Below are 14743 nucleotides of genomic sequence, written 5' to 3'. Positions count from 1 at the left end.
ATGTTCATGGCTCAAACAAGAACAAGATTGTTTTTTATGTAGTGGAAAAGAAAATAAATAATTGCTGAATGAATGAAAATCATAAAATTTTGGATCTTTTTATTGTTTGGAAACATATATGAGTCTCATTCAAAATGTTTTTCTTTTAAATTGGAAAAAAATAATAGAAGTTTTTTTTATGTAAAGACAAAAATATCTATTATTTATATTACATTGCATTCCTTATTGGGGAAATGTATGTTATTTTACATACATCATTTTTCTTTCCTTTTACTTTTACTTAATCACACTAAAAAGATCCAAAAAAATTCAAAGTAGTGTTTTTATTTAACTAAAAAGCATAATAGATCTAGACACGAGTATGTAGGTCATAAGGTAGACTCTAGATTTTTTTATCAGCAGACTCTAGATATTAGAATTGTTACCTACATATGTATAAAGTTAAGAGACTGATAACTTTTAAAAATGTGATATGACTGCGACAACCATAATTCACTGCTTAAGTACCAATTCTAACTGTGTGCGACTAAATTGCAGGAAAAAGGAAAATTAACTGATATGTAAAATTATTGACTTAATACTAATTATCATTAAAATTTGAAGTAAAATATTCAATATCGTTACAAATTAATAATTTGAAAATATAATTTTAAAAAAGAAAAAAATAATTATAGACTGATAATATAAAAAAAATTATGCAGTCATCCAACCACAACTATATAAAAAGATTTTACATAAATCCATATGCATTAAATTCTTTCATAATGCAAATATATAATCAATGACGGAGCTTGAATAAAAACTTTGAGGGCTTATAAAAAATTTAGATTTAATTATATTTTTTATTCTTAATTTTTGATGAATTTTATTTTTAATTTTTTAATTTAACATATTTTACCCTCAACTTTTAAAAAAATTACTAATTTTATCCCAACGATTTTTTCATTAATAAGTACAAAAATTAGAGAATTTTTAAAAAAAAAATTGGGGATAAAAAATAAGATTAAACTAAAATTTTAATGGTTAAATTAAATATGTAATGTCATATTATATATCTAAATTTTATATTGCAATATAAACACAAATGATAAACAAATAACATTGAAGTAAATGATTAGAAATTACCTTATGCAGTATTTGGATAAGGGATTTTAAAATTTTAAAGCATTTAAAATGTATGTGAATTAAATATTTTACATTACAAATGTATGTGTGTTATATAATGTAGAGTATAAATTATATAATTAAAAACTTTTTAGCACTTTAAGTATATGTTATATAATGTATATTTGTAAACTTCCAAAAAGTTTGAGGAGGCCATGGTCATCCCCGGTCATAAGCAAGCTCCGCCATTGTATACAATACTCCATTATTCTTTGGATATAAGTGCCTTCCACGCTGGAAAATATTTTTTTGTATTACAATTTATTATACGATTAATTTTTGAAGATTCTGTCAAAAAAAAAACTTGTGTAGATTCTTGTCAAAATAAATAAAAAGTGATGTAAATTATATTGATAGTTTACATGTGTAAAGAAACCATCCACTATCTAGAACTTAATATCATGATCGAGATACAATGGATGGTGGAAACAACATTAATTATGATTTGACGATTTCATTCTCTTCATATTCTTATTTCAATTATCATTATTTTTTTATGCTAAAAAAATTATCATTAATTGTTATGTTTAATTTGAATTTGTCAAAAAAAAAGTGATAGGAAGTAGGAACACATCCTGATTCTCTAAAACACTTTTTCAAATAAACTGTAATTTTTAATTAGTTCAAATTCACTAAAAATTATAAATCAAGAAAGAGTTTTATTAATTTGACAAATATAATATGTGTTTCTAGTATTTTTCTTTTGACAAATATAATTTTTTTTTAGATGAACGAGTCTGGGTCTTTCTGTATTTGATTGGGCTCGTCTATGTTAAGCATTGGGCCTTCCCTATTTTCACCAGGTTTTTTATGCAATTATACGTTCAAAAAGACGATGTGCTCTGTTCATCAAAAAGTGAAGCTGCTAAGCGTCTTGAATTTTGACGCTGCTAAACGTCTAATTTTCGTTTTCTTTTTTTTTTATTCCTTTTTAAGAAAAAATTCACTTTCAGTTACTTAAATAAACAAGAGAAAGGAAAAAGAAACATAACACAAAGATTTATCCTATTGTTCATCCGACAATACAAGGCTATTTCCAGTGATATTCTTGTATAACCAAGCACTAGTCGTTCAATACTTGAAACATGCAAATGTTGCTGCTGTCTCTTGTACTATCATAATTTATGCAATCAACCCTCCACTTTGGCATTTCAGTAATTGTGAAATTTGTTCTATATTTTAAAGTTAAACAAATGAAGAATAACTCTAGAGAGAGAGAAAAAAAAAAAAGAAGAAAATTTTCTTATTCATGCTAGCTTGTAGACTTGTAGCTGATAAAATTGGGTTATGGTCCAGCTGAAGTTGACACCAAAACCTAAGGAATCAAAGGCCATGATTTATGAATCTTGATAGCTAGGGCTTCGGAAGAAGCTGATGTTAATCCAATCCCACTCTCAGAACTACTCTTCAGCAATAATATTTCCCCCACTTTTATCTAAATTCATTGCACAAACAATGATGAACCTTTCCAATATCTCAAATTGTTCTATTAATGCTAAGAGTTCCATTTTGTGAAATATTATTCAGCTAAAACGTCTGTACTTGATTAACGAACACTCACTTACATAATTCATTCTTTCGGAAATAGATTTAACCATTCACTTACTTGAGTTATTTCCCCATTTTGTGAAAGGAAATAAAAAATAAAGCTTATTGTTTTGGATTCATATCTTTAAAAAGTAGAACAAAAAATTGTGAAGAAACACAGAATGTGATGTTTACTTGAACCTGTAGGGAATTATTTTTACACAAGTGTTGTGAAATCACACGAACTCAGCTAAAAACGTTACCAACAGACCAGCCAAACCCACTCACTTAGGTACAAGTATAACTGTAGAAAGCATTGCATTACATAAACAAGGACAAGTTGAGAGGAGGGAAATCAAAAAAGACTTGTTCACCTTCTTCTTCACCCCTCTTTTTTGAGAGAAGGGGTCAAAAAAAGTCGAGACAAGACTAAAAAGTGGAAGAGGGTGTTGAGTGTTGCGTTGTGTTGTGTTCATTGAAACTTCAGCAGCGAGTGAAAACAAACAAGAGAGTTCTGGAGAAGACAAGACCCTCCCTTCGTGTTTCCACTTTCTTCTTTTACTAATTTTACTGGCTAAGACAAGCATTTTTTTTATAAAATACCTTTTAGTATATCTGGATTAATATTTTAAAAGTATTGACAATTGTTTTTTTTATATAAAAATGCAATTATTTTTTTATAAAAATAAAATAAAATATGTAGAAGATACATTTTTAAGTAATTATTATAAAAGTTGATTACTTGTGACTATATAATAATTTATATAACTTTTTTAAAATAGATTTTAAAAATTGAATAATTTGTGTTGTATGATAATATAAAATAATGTGTCTTTTAATTATTTTAAAAATAATAAAGTCTTATACAAATTAAGATGAACAAAAAATAACCTTTTCAAAATTTTAAGAATAATATTTTTTTTTGAAAAACAAAAAAAAAATTACTCAAAATTTAGAAGATTAAAAATATATTTAAATTTATAATTAATAATTAACTGCATATGATAAATAGAGATATCATTAGTTATTTTTTCAATTTCATTTAAATTTCAATACTATTTTAGTATTTTACTGATTAATTACTATTTTAGTATTTTTCTTTCTTATAATGATAGTATTTTCTCGATCATTTCTACAAATGACACCAAATGTTTAACACCAATCAAAGAGAGGAATAGACGAATGGAAACTCCTCTTGTTGGCACGAGTTAAATTTTGGTGATATACTTATAATCACTCTAACAATTAAGTAAGTACTTTTACGATGAGGTTAAAAGTATAGAAGTTAGATAGTATATTTAACTATTTAAGACCTCTAGGGTCTATTTATATTATTTTTATATTTTAAATTTTTTTATCAATAATTTTCATTAATCGCTGATATGTATATGTATTTGGTACAAAGAAGAGAAGAGAAAGAAGCAATTCGGTATAAATTGACCTGGACAAATCTGCACTTTACCAAGGAAGTCCGTTCAATTTCAACAATTGCATGAAGATCAATCTTCAATTTATTGATGATTAATTTCTATAATTTATCACTTTGTAATCAAATTTTTTTTATCCACAAAATTTAAACTTAAAATCTTATTTAAAGAATCTAAATTTAATTCTACTTTAACATAAAGGACATGTTGATGACTAGTAAGATATTTGAGATCAGAGAAAATAGACCATACAATACAAAATAGCCTTGTTGTGAACACTGAAACTGAAACAGTGGTAGATCCAATTATCCAAACACGTTGTCATTTGCTTTATTCCTCACTGGCCACAGCAAGAGATGCCCCGTGCATGTTGCGTGGTGTCTCCTCTCAGCATAAGCTGTGTATATCATACAAAAAATCCTGCTTCAGTGTTGAGACTGGGACGAGTGGTTTCCCTTAAACCTCGGTTTTTCCATTTGGCAGTGCTAAGGATGCTTCTTTTTTTATAACCTAAGGTATTGTGGATCAAGAACACGAGACTAATAATTATTCAAAATACTTATATTTATTGAAGAAAAAATGTGATTATATATCATATAAAGATTGATTAAAATCACACAGGATAATTTCTCCTAAATGAGAACGCGGTCTTTTCATCTTCCTCTAATGACAATGGCTTGATCAGCATCCGGAGCTATGTTTGATATTTAGCCACGTTTTAGCATTGTCAAATCATGCATTATGCATATACATAATACATGGTTATGTTAATTTGTACTGTGTCACAGAGATTGCTTTTTACTTTATCACACATTATTTATTATACTTGTTCTCTTGTCAAATCGTTGTTTCGACTTTATTGTTTAGCATTTTTGCCTAAAACAAGAACCACCCTTCTGGAATAAATTGTCCTAACCCCACGAGACAAAATACGGCTTTAACATACCCTTAAAATAAAAGAAACATACTCGTACTATAGGTATGCTAAATGTGTGTATGGCCTGCTCCATATACACACTTTATCCATGCTTGAGCATAAAACTTGAGTATATTTGAAAATCCGTTACAAAATTACATTTGATTATTCAAAACATAATTTTATCAACTGATCAGGATTCTGTGTTCATTTTATTTTTATATTTATATGTTAGATTTACATTAAAACTCATATGGTAATATTTTTAACGGAAAATCAAACATGTATTTTTTAGTGTCTCGGTAGACGGGCATGGCCAGGAGAGACTCTACTTATTCTTATTCTGTGTACAGAAAATAGTTCTCCCCATGCTTCTCAGTTATCAATATTTACAAGTATTTACCTTTTCAGAGAATCTTATGCTGAACATGATTTGACACTAAACGTGAACACTTATCTTTTAACAAATATTTAAACCTTGACACTACGCTGTCTCAGTTCTCAATTCTCACCTTTGCTTAATGAAATAAATTAATAAAACCTATAAATACCTTAACCCTACCCTAGACCAGATCACTCAAAAACCTGATACCCCTACTTGTGCTAGGCTTTGGACATTGTTCAACGAAAATTCAGTACACCCAACAATTTACAAAGAATCAGCCCTCGCTTTTCCAAGTCCCAACCCCTAAGATGAAGGTAAGATTCCTTGCTTTGTTCCTACTCATTTCAGGCATTCAAGCCATATCAACCTCAGAAGGTAAAGGCCTAATCCAGAGCAATGGACAAGCACAAGAACTTCTTGGTACGAGACTTGTTCATCTAAATTGTTTTCTATATTTGTAGGCACCCTTTTTTTTCACTGTCACTTTTATATTAATGTTATTCAGTGGTGTATAGGGAAGTTATATGGAAGCATAGAAGAGTCAATAAGGTTGAACGACAAAGTTGAGGAAACTAAAGACGGGTACAAAGAAGAAATACTTAATACTACAAGAAAAGCACAAGGTGGAGGAAGTTCAGGAGGCACAGGAAGTAGAGGAAAGACAGGAGCTGGTGGCACTGCTGATGTTAATCGCCGGCCACGTCAAAGTTCTGCACCATCAGAGCCTCTCTTTTGGGTCTCAATATTTAATCCATTTGTAAGCTTGGCTTTAGTCATATTGTTTCCCTTCCACTTGGTTTGATGTAATCCATGGTTACCATATGTTTCTCTTGTTTAATCATTAATGCCTCTAAATAGTGGCAACTTATTTTTCAATATATATTTTGAGTGCCTCCGTTACGTTACTATGAACGTCTTTGCTTGTAGATCAGTTTGTGTGTCCTCCTTTTGAATGCTCATATGTTGTCATCCATCATATCAATGAATGAATGTTTGAACCTTTGCCTGTTAGTTGGGAGGGGGTGGCGTAAAACATTCAAGAGTAAGTTGATGCGAATATGAAAAGGTTGAACTTGTGGGGTTGAAATTCTTGACTACACCTTTGGCTAGTATTGATAACTGATAATACAGAAGCAGAAATGGAACTAATTCTATATATTTTTTTTCAGGAATTGTAAACTATTTAGTGAATTCATCAATGTTAATTGTTAAATCATACTATTATGAATTTCATAAGCTGAATTAAGAGTCAAGATTAAGACGTTAATAAAATAGTTTTATGAAACCAAAAATAAAAACTGCTCTGTTTATCATTTTTTTAATTAAATTGAAAATGACAATACTTACTCTCGAGCCCTTTCACCTATAATCTACCAATTTATTTCAAGTTTGAAACTAATAATCTACTAAATGAAATTGCAGAACTCGTGCATGAATAATGATGAGTTTTGCTCTCATACTGCTATTTACCCTGTCAGTCGATCATGCACAACGGTTTACAACAGAAAATAACATATGAAACGACTAATACATAACAATAAGATCATTTGTTTTGAAACAGCAAATATAGAGGAGGGGAAGGGGAAACTTTTTTTTCCAGCAACATATTGCTTAAAGAACAAGGCATTACAAGTGATAGAATGAATAAAATTTTATGTACATCCTTCTAACTTACATTGGGTTTAATTTGCAACACATATTAGGTTTAGCAATATTCTGTTGAAATGAAACCAACCAGCTGATATTCCGTTGAAATGAAAAACAAACCATCAACTTAACGGATAATCATGCTAAGGAAGAACATCACTGTATTCCATATTCTTGCAACCACTAAATGAATTTGCGCCACTTTTAATTGTCTTCTAATCTAGAGGTATACGTCACCTTCAAAATTGTGAAAATAAAAAGGGAAAATACCTACAACTAGTAAAAATTATCAAAAACAGATACCATGTTGCAAGTTTGCAAATTGTATGTGCTGACTTTTACGAATGGGTTACTCAGAAAACGTAAAGTGAAATACGCATCTGATGCAGAGCAAGGTAGAAAGTAGAAACCCAAATTGCGCATTGCACACTCTGCTTCCCTTCTACGCAATCGTATGTCCAAATGGAGAAACCGATCCTTCACTTACCCGCAAACTTCTTTCTCTCTCCTTCCTCTTTTCGTTTATGTTAAATTGAAATTTCCACACAAAGTTATTGTCAAGGCGAATTCTAGGTAGGGATGACAATTTCAATTTCTTATTTCAAAGCAAATTTGATCCTTCTATAGTCTTTTTTTATACCTAAAACTTAAATTTTCAAATTCTTATTTCTTTTACTCAAAATCTCCACAAATAAAATCAAACAAATTATTGCACACCTTCTCCTAAATGTTACTACCCATGGTTCAAAGTGTCCAACTTGAGAGTTGGCCGGTTTTTAAAATAACCTCAAGTGAAATCTTTAGACAAGGAGAAAGGAAGGATTTCCTCTACTGGATTACTAGTGCAAGTAGCAAGAACAACCTATATCTTAGTACAAAACCAGTTTTTACAATTACCTTTCAAATTTCCTCCAATTAGAAGAATTGTAAAAATACACCTCTCAGTTATGGCATTATATTTAGGAACAGAAACTTGTAATATCAAATCAACTGTTGTTAAAGTTCGTTTACGTTTACAGATTATAAAAATTTACAACACTTAATGTAGTCCATATAAAACTGAAAGGAGTCCCATTAACAGTTGCATACCGTTTGTCAAAAGCATCGACAGATAACAAAGGTACGAGGGGAAAGAAAACCCCACCTAGAAACATTGTGGCGTTCCATATGGCTTGAAGGCAATGATTCTTCAAATGTCATACAAGAAATCCTTAAACAGCTTCATATGGTCAGGCTGAAGAGCTATGGCCACAGATAGGCTCCCATCATTGGTTGAGCTTGGAATTATGAAAGATAGCCCCTCGTATGCAATTCCACCAGGTCCCATGAATATTGGCCTTCCCCAACCAAAGTCAGCATCATGGATTGGAAGCCTAGTCCAGCTAGTGATACCAAGGTTTGGACACTTGAAAGTATGAGCCCCACGAACCAGCGCTTTTAGATCGGGTTGCAGTTCTAGATAGTCAAGAGCCGATCTCAAATAATCGTTGTCCATTCGTAACAATGCATTGTGGATTCTGCTTGCAGCATACCATGTTGGTTTTGACATCAGATCACCTGCCACAGCTATAGGTGTGGTTGTGAAAATCACATTGCCAAAGTAACCGGGTGGGGTAGGAGGCTGCAACCTTGACCTTCCATCAGTTGCAATGTACAATTTGGTTTCTTGATCATCAGGAAGTGCTCTTGCTTTGCTTACACTTCGCCACACGTGACCCGCCAACATCTCATAAGAACTATAGCTGATTGTGTTGCCATCTTCTTTGGATTTGGCTTTCAGTGTGTTGAGCTGGTCACGCGTGAGTCTGAAAATAGAGACAGCTGCTGATGCATTAGTAGCTTGTTGAGTCTTCATGGCTGGTGGGGGCTTGTATTCAATGTGATCAAAAATGGGTCGAGGTGGATCACGGGCACGAAGTATTGTACGATCAATGAATGGTGGAATGGAAACATCCAAGCCACGAGCCACATCTGACCATGTATTGATGAAGTGCAGACCAGAGGCTCCATCTGCTACATGATGTTGCATACCAACTCCCAGGGAAACCCCTCCACATTTGAAATGTGTTACCTAAAAATAGTACAAAAGAAAATGATTAAAATTAAAGTTAAAAAAAAGGAAAGGTAGTACTTTCCTCATTCAAAACTATTTTGACAACCACAATTTAATACTACATTTAAATTTTAACATCAGCAATATACATACAATGCGCACTGCTTTCACTATCAAGGGATTGGTCATAGGTTCAGTACTAATTTTCCTCTCCAGTGACACAAACTAACACCTCCAGCTAAAACCCAAATCTTACGTTGCTTTGTTGGAGGTTTGGACTTTGGAGCCAATTTTTGTAGGGTGGTTGCATTTTTATAATCTTTTAGGCACAGCGATTGTGTGATTTTGGTTTTTCATTTCTAATTGTGTATCGTTATCAGTTCTTTCATCTAAAAGCAATTAATTTCCCATTAACCGTTGGCTGCAGTCCTGGAAGGTGGTAGCAAACTAGGAATTGACTCCAAAAAAGAAATATATATGAAAATATTAGGTTGCTGTGATATAAGTCTTTTAATTTTTTGAAATAAATAGTTTGTTAAATATTAAATTTTTATTATAATATTTTATCAAAATTATTTTTAAAATAAAATATCATTATTATTAAATTCGTACTTCACATTACTATTTTAATATTATATAAAATAAATATATAAACGATTCTAGCTTTTAAGAGATTATTTTAACAAAAAAATAATAATTACTATAATAATGATTTTTCAATAGCCTAATTAGACAAAAAAATAAGTATTAATTTAAAGTCCATTTAAATATTTGTTATTAATTTATCTTTTTTTCTGATTTTTTTCCATGCCAACAATAATATTTAATAAATATCCCATATTATACAAATATTTAAGTATATATATGTAATATAAAAATATAAATGAAAAGTATTTTTAAAATTATTTTGAATGTAACAGAAGAATAAACAAAAAAATATAATCAATGAAATTGATGAAAATATTTCTTTTATAATAATAATAATAATTCTATTTAAGTCTGACCTTTTACATTTTACATTTAGATATATTACCTGCCCGTTTATACGTAGGCTTGAGTTTTTTATTCTTATAAGAGTCTGTCAGCTCTCATTTAAATGTATCATATTAAAAAGTGTAAAAAAATATTTTTTTTAAAATAAAATAAAAAATTATCATTAAACAATAATAAGATAATTTTAAATATTACATGTGACAAAATTTGTCTATAAATATTACATGTAACATACTATCAAAGTTTTTTAAATTTCACCTAAAGCAAAGAATCTTTATTCATGCTACCCATTTATATTACATCAACTAAAATGATTCAAATTGTTAAACTACTAAAATAATTTTATAATTTAAATAAAATAATTATAATATTATATATCATTGGTAATATTTTTACTATAACATGTTATTATTAAAAGGGTCAGACAATAGATTTTTCTTGAAACATGTACTATCATCTATTTATTTAAATAAACTTTTTAAAAAATCTAAACTTAACATATTTATTAAATGAGTTGGATGAAATTAGGCCTTAGTTGAATCAGAGGCCTCTAAAGGGCTATTCCACCTACTTCCATCCCTGTTTGCAATGTACAATGAGACTCTCAAAATCACGTTTTTAATGAAGAAATCTGGAAGCCAGTTTTTTTATTAAAAAAAATGGATCTGGAAGCCAGTTGTGATGCTATAAATGTGGAAGATTAATTGCTTCTGTTTCACCACAGTGCAAAACCTAACACACTATAGATGTATCGTGCCACCAACCCCAGAAGTCAAAAATATTTTATACTAGTAATAATAGAGGAAGGATATCTTCTAGATTACTAACTTCTAGTGACGTCACTGAGTACATTAATTAAAACAAAACAAATTTAGTAAAGTCAATTTACATTCTCATTTAATGTTAGCTTTTTTATCACCTTATGGGGCATATTAGATAATTAATTTGATGGACTATATGAAATTTTTTTTCTTATTCAGAGCACTTAAATTTAAGATCTTTTAAAAAAAAAATTAAGTTTAATACAACTCAGATTACAAAAAAAAGTTTACCAAGATCAATAAATACATGTTTGAATTAAAATTTATAAATATATGTTTGAATCATAAGGATGTTGATAATTCAAGTTTGGTAACAAATGAGTTTAGTATAATATATGTTCGAATATTTTTTATTCAAGAATATGTTGATAAAATAAAATTCGTTTGTTAAAAGTATTTTTATTTGATGTTGTTATTGGATAAATGCTTCCAACGGAAAATGAGTTTTCAAGAGCAAACTTCCATGCTACTTCCCCGCCAAACTCTGTTTAAAATGAAACGCTGGCAAGAAAATAACTTTTGGAGACAACCAAACACAAATCATAATACTTTTGATGCTCCAAAAAAGCATGTTTGAAGCCACAAAACTGAAATCCAAACATAGTATAACTTGTTGGTTAATGTAAGTTAATTTTGATTTAAATTTGGCCACTAGAGAGAAAAAATTAAACAAACAAGTAATTACCTAACATAGAAAGCGAAAGGAGCAAGTAAGTGAGAGAAGAAATGATACGCATAACGCACGCACCTGTAACACCAACAGGGGATAGGATGCTATTCCTTGTGAATAATCCACGGCGGGGATAAGCTGGCGGAGCTCAAGGGTGGGAGCGAAATCGCCGAAATCGTCGATGACGGCGCCAGTGTCGGCCTCCACGAAAAGCACCCCCTGACCGTCGCAGTCAATCTCGACGCGACCGTCGTCATCTCGCAGGAGCCGCCCAGCCATTGGGTAGAAGGGCACCAGCACCTTGGTCAGTGCCTCCTTCATAACCTTGCCGTCGAAAAAGTTGGGGGCGCCATTGGACCTATAGAAATAGACGCTGGGCGTGTGGAAATTGGGGACCACCAGGTCCACGTTGGAGTTCCACACCACCCGCCGCGCCACCTCCTCCGCCGGCCGCACCATGGTCGATTCCTTCACGTTGATCATCATCTCTCTTATCAACTGCTCACACTAGTATCAATCATAAAAAATCAAAATAAGTCAAATTTTATGTTATGGTGCAGATCGATCTTCTGTAACGCTTTTTATTTGGTACTGTTTCCAATTACAAGTGAGGTCTCATCTTAATAATCTGTATACATAAATAATAATTATCATTCAAGGCATGTCAGTTTTATTAAATAAAGAAAGAAAAAGCTTTATATTGGAGAATGGAATGGAATAAATTAAAATATTCTTTTGGGACAAAGAATAAATTAAAATATAATAGGATGGAATGAATTATAATAAAATAATTTTTTTTAAATATGTTATAATAGAATTAAAAAAAATAAGTCTATCCTTTAAACAAAAGGATGAAGTAAAATAAATTATATTTTCTTAACTCTCATATTATACTTATTTTAAATGTATTATTTCTAAGAGAGAAAATATTTGATAAATATTTAATTTGTTATTCAACACTTTGACAAAAAAAAAAAGTATGATAAAGCTTATAATACCACAGAAAAAGAGAGATTAAAAAAATGAGTTACTGAAAAAGTAATTTACATATCATAATTTCTTTTATTATACATGTACTGGCAACTTAAAAAAAAAAGTTGAATTAAATATTATATCTGTGCCAAACTTTTGTTTTGATTCTCGTATTTAAAAAATTTATATTAGTAATTTTTTTAATATTCTAGTCTTTATTGTTGGTTTATTGTGGTGTAAAACTGTCACATAATAAACAAAATTTAAAGTACAAAGATGAAAATAAAAAGTTGGGGGAGATATAAGAGCAATGACTAATTAAACCAATAATATATGTCACTAATTCATTTACTCACCACAAGACAAACTAGTGGAATTACACGCACATTACAGTATATGGAAACATAACAAGTCAAAGATGGAGAGGTATAGTTTTCATGCACGGAACGAAAAACATATATTTGAAAATGAAACGACTAAAACGCTAACAATGAAGGTTTGAAATGCATGATAAGCATTGGAAGAAACATTGAAATGAGTAGAGGAAAGAGGAAGATTGATTACCTGAGAAGGAGTTATTTGTGTAGAAAGAGAGAAGTTGTGATGTTAGTGAGTTGTGTGGGTGTGAGAGCGAACGTGGTGGTGTTGCGCTGCTTTTGAATTCGTGGGTGTGAGTCACTCACCAACCCCGCCAACTACGTTCACCAATTAAAACACGCCACCTCATTAAGACAAGTCATTGACCGTTTTGTCTACGACTTTAGATGCCCAAAGCTTCAATCAATACTACACCACACACATATGCTATTTCCCATCTCAAAGTTGGTGAGATGGGGACCTGCCCTTTATAATTACATTCTTTTATTCTATTAACTATTTTTAATCACATATACATAGTAAAGCTTCGGAAAAACATTCATTTTCCATCCTTTTTCACATATATTTCACGATTCAAATTATATTTTATATTTTAAAGACAATTCACCAACCTGCATTTACATTCTTTTTTTTTAGTTGGGCCAGTCTATTTACATTACATTCTACAGCATACAACATTCTAAAGCAAGTTTGATGTATAATTATAATGATTCCGGAATTTAAAGTTTTTTTTACGAAATTATTATTTTTATTTTTATGTTTACATATGTTCTTAAGGAAAAAAAATTTAGCCTCTTTTCATTCATTGTGTTTCATAATTTCATAATTTGTGATGATTTTTAACCACAATTTTTTTAAAAAATAAACTCTATAATGATTTTAAACTGTCAAAATAGTAACTATTTTTTATATATTTTTGAAATTTTAAAGAAAAATAATAATAACATGGATGTGAAATTATTGTGATTTTTTTACATATTTTTGTAATTTTAAATTATTACAAATTATTTTTAAAAAATTAAAATATAAAATAATAATACTTCTGATATAAAAACTGTAACAAATTGTGTTTTTTTAACAAAAAAAAATGAAAGAGATTGAAAGTAACTTTTTAAATTAAGGGAGTAATAAAAAAAATTTGAATGACTAAAAAAAACAATAACTCAAATTTAAAGAAAAATTATTTAAAATCAATTGTAATTAAATAAGTAGAACGACAATAATATAAAAAATGTTTCACTAAATAAGATAAATTACATTATTATATGACATCATTTGACTCATCATTAAAAGATCAAATTTTCAGATATATTATTTAACATAAAAAATTAAATAAAAAACATTTAAAAAGTATAATAATGAGGTTAAAAGTATCTAAAATAATTCAATAGTTTAAAAAATTATAAAATATAACAATAAGTATTTGTGATTTATTTTTTTGTAATTATCAGTTAATCATTGAATAATTACTAATATACGTGTGTATAATTATTTTGAAAGATATTTTGTTTTATTGATTAAATAAGTAATGTTAATTTACTGGAAAGAAATTAGCATCCGACTTGAAAAAAAAAAATTGTAATATTTACTAGAGTTTGATTTAATTTTACAATAGCATGTTGTTTAGTAAATATGAAAGAGTATTAAATAAAAAATGAAAGCCGGTGCCCGGTGGCATTCAGTCACCAACTCTTATCCTCCCCTCTAGGCGTTTGGTGGGTCCCAGGAAGTATGTGCGGATAATCATCAACTGGTTTTGTTTGTGAGTGGGTCCTCTAAGTAAAGTGAAA

The 14743-nt window shown here is 29.8% G+C and overlaps 2 protein-coding genes across 3 annotated transcripts; one reads left to right on the top strand and one right to left on the bottom strand.

Annotated features, from left to right (window-relative positions):
* Positions 1–5544: 5544 nt before the first annotated feature.
* On the top strand, positions 5545–6397 carry LOC100807447 (uncharacterized). The gene is made up of 2 exons (XM_003531702.5): positions 5545–5839; positions 5935–6397. Exons 1-2 carry the CDS (start codon positions 5728–5730, stop codon positions 6219–6221), a joined length of 399 nt encoding a protein of 132 aa, XP_003531750.1. The 5' UTR covers positions 5545–5727; the 3' UTR covers positions 6222–6397.
* A 1627-nt stretch (positions 6398–8024) lies between these two features.
* On the bottom strand, positions 8025–13388 carry LOC100806561 (shikimate O-hydroxycinnamoyltransferase). Of its 2 annotated transcripts, none has more exons than XM_003531700.5 (3): positions 13140–13388; positions 11682–12110; positions 8025–9137 (listed from the first exon to the last, which is right to left on the bottom strand). In XM_003531700.5, exons 2-3 carry the CDS (start codon positions 12087–12089, stop codon positions 8256–8258), a joined length of 1290 nt encoding a protein of 429 aa, XP_003531748.1. In that variant the 5' UTR covers positions 12090–12110; positions 13140–13388; the 3' UTR covers positions 8025–8255. The 2 variants fall into 2 exon arrangements, with proteins under 2 accessions (XP_003531748.1, XP_003531749.1); XM_003531701.4 differs by lacking the exon at positions 13140–13388 and adding an exon at positions 12932–13132.
* Between the last annotated feature and the right edge of the window lie 1355 nt (positions 13389–14743).

This window comes from Glycine max, chromosome 8 (genome assembly GCF_000004515.6).
Source record: "Glycine max cultivar Williams 82 chromosome 8, Glycine_max_v4.0, whole genome shotgun sequence".
Taxonomy (NCBI): domain Eukaryota; kingdom Viridiplantae; phylum Streptophyta; class Magnoliopsida; order Fabales; family Fabaceae; genus Glycine; species Glycine max.
This window is presented reverse-complemented; position numbering and strand designations above follow the sequence as displayed.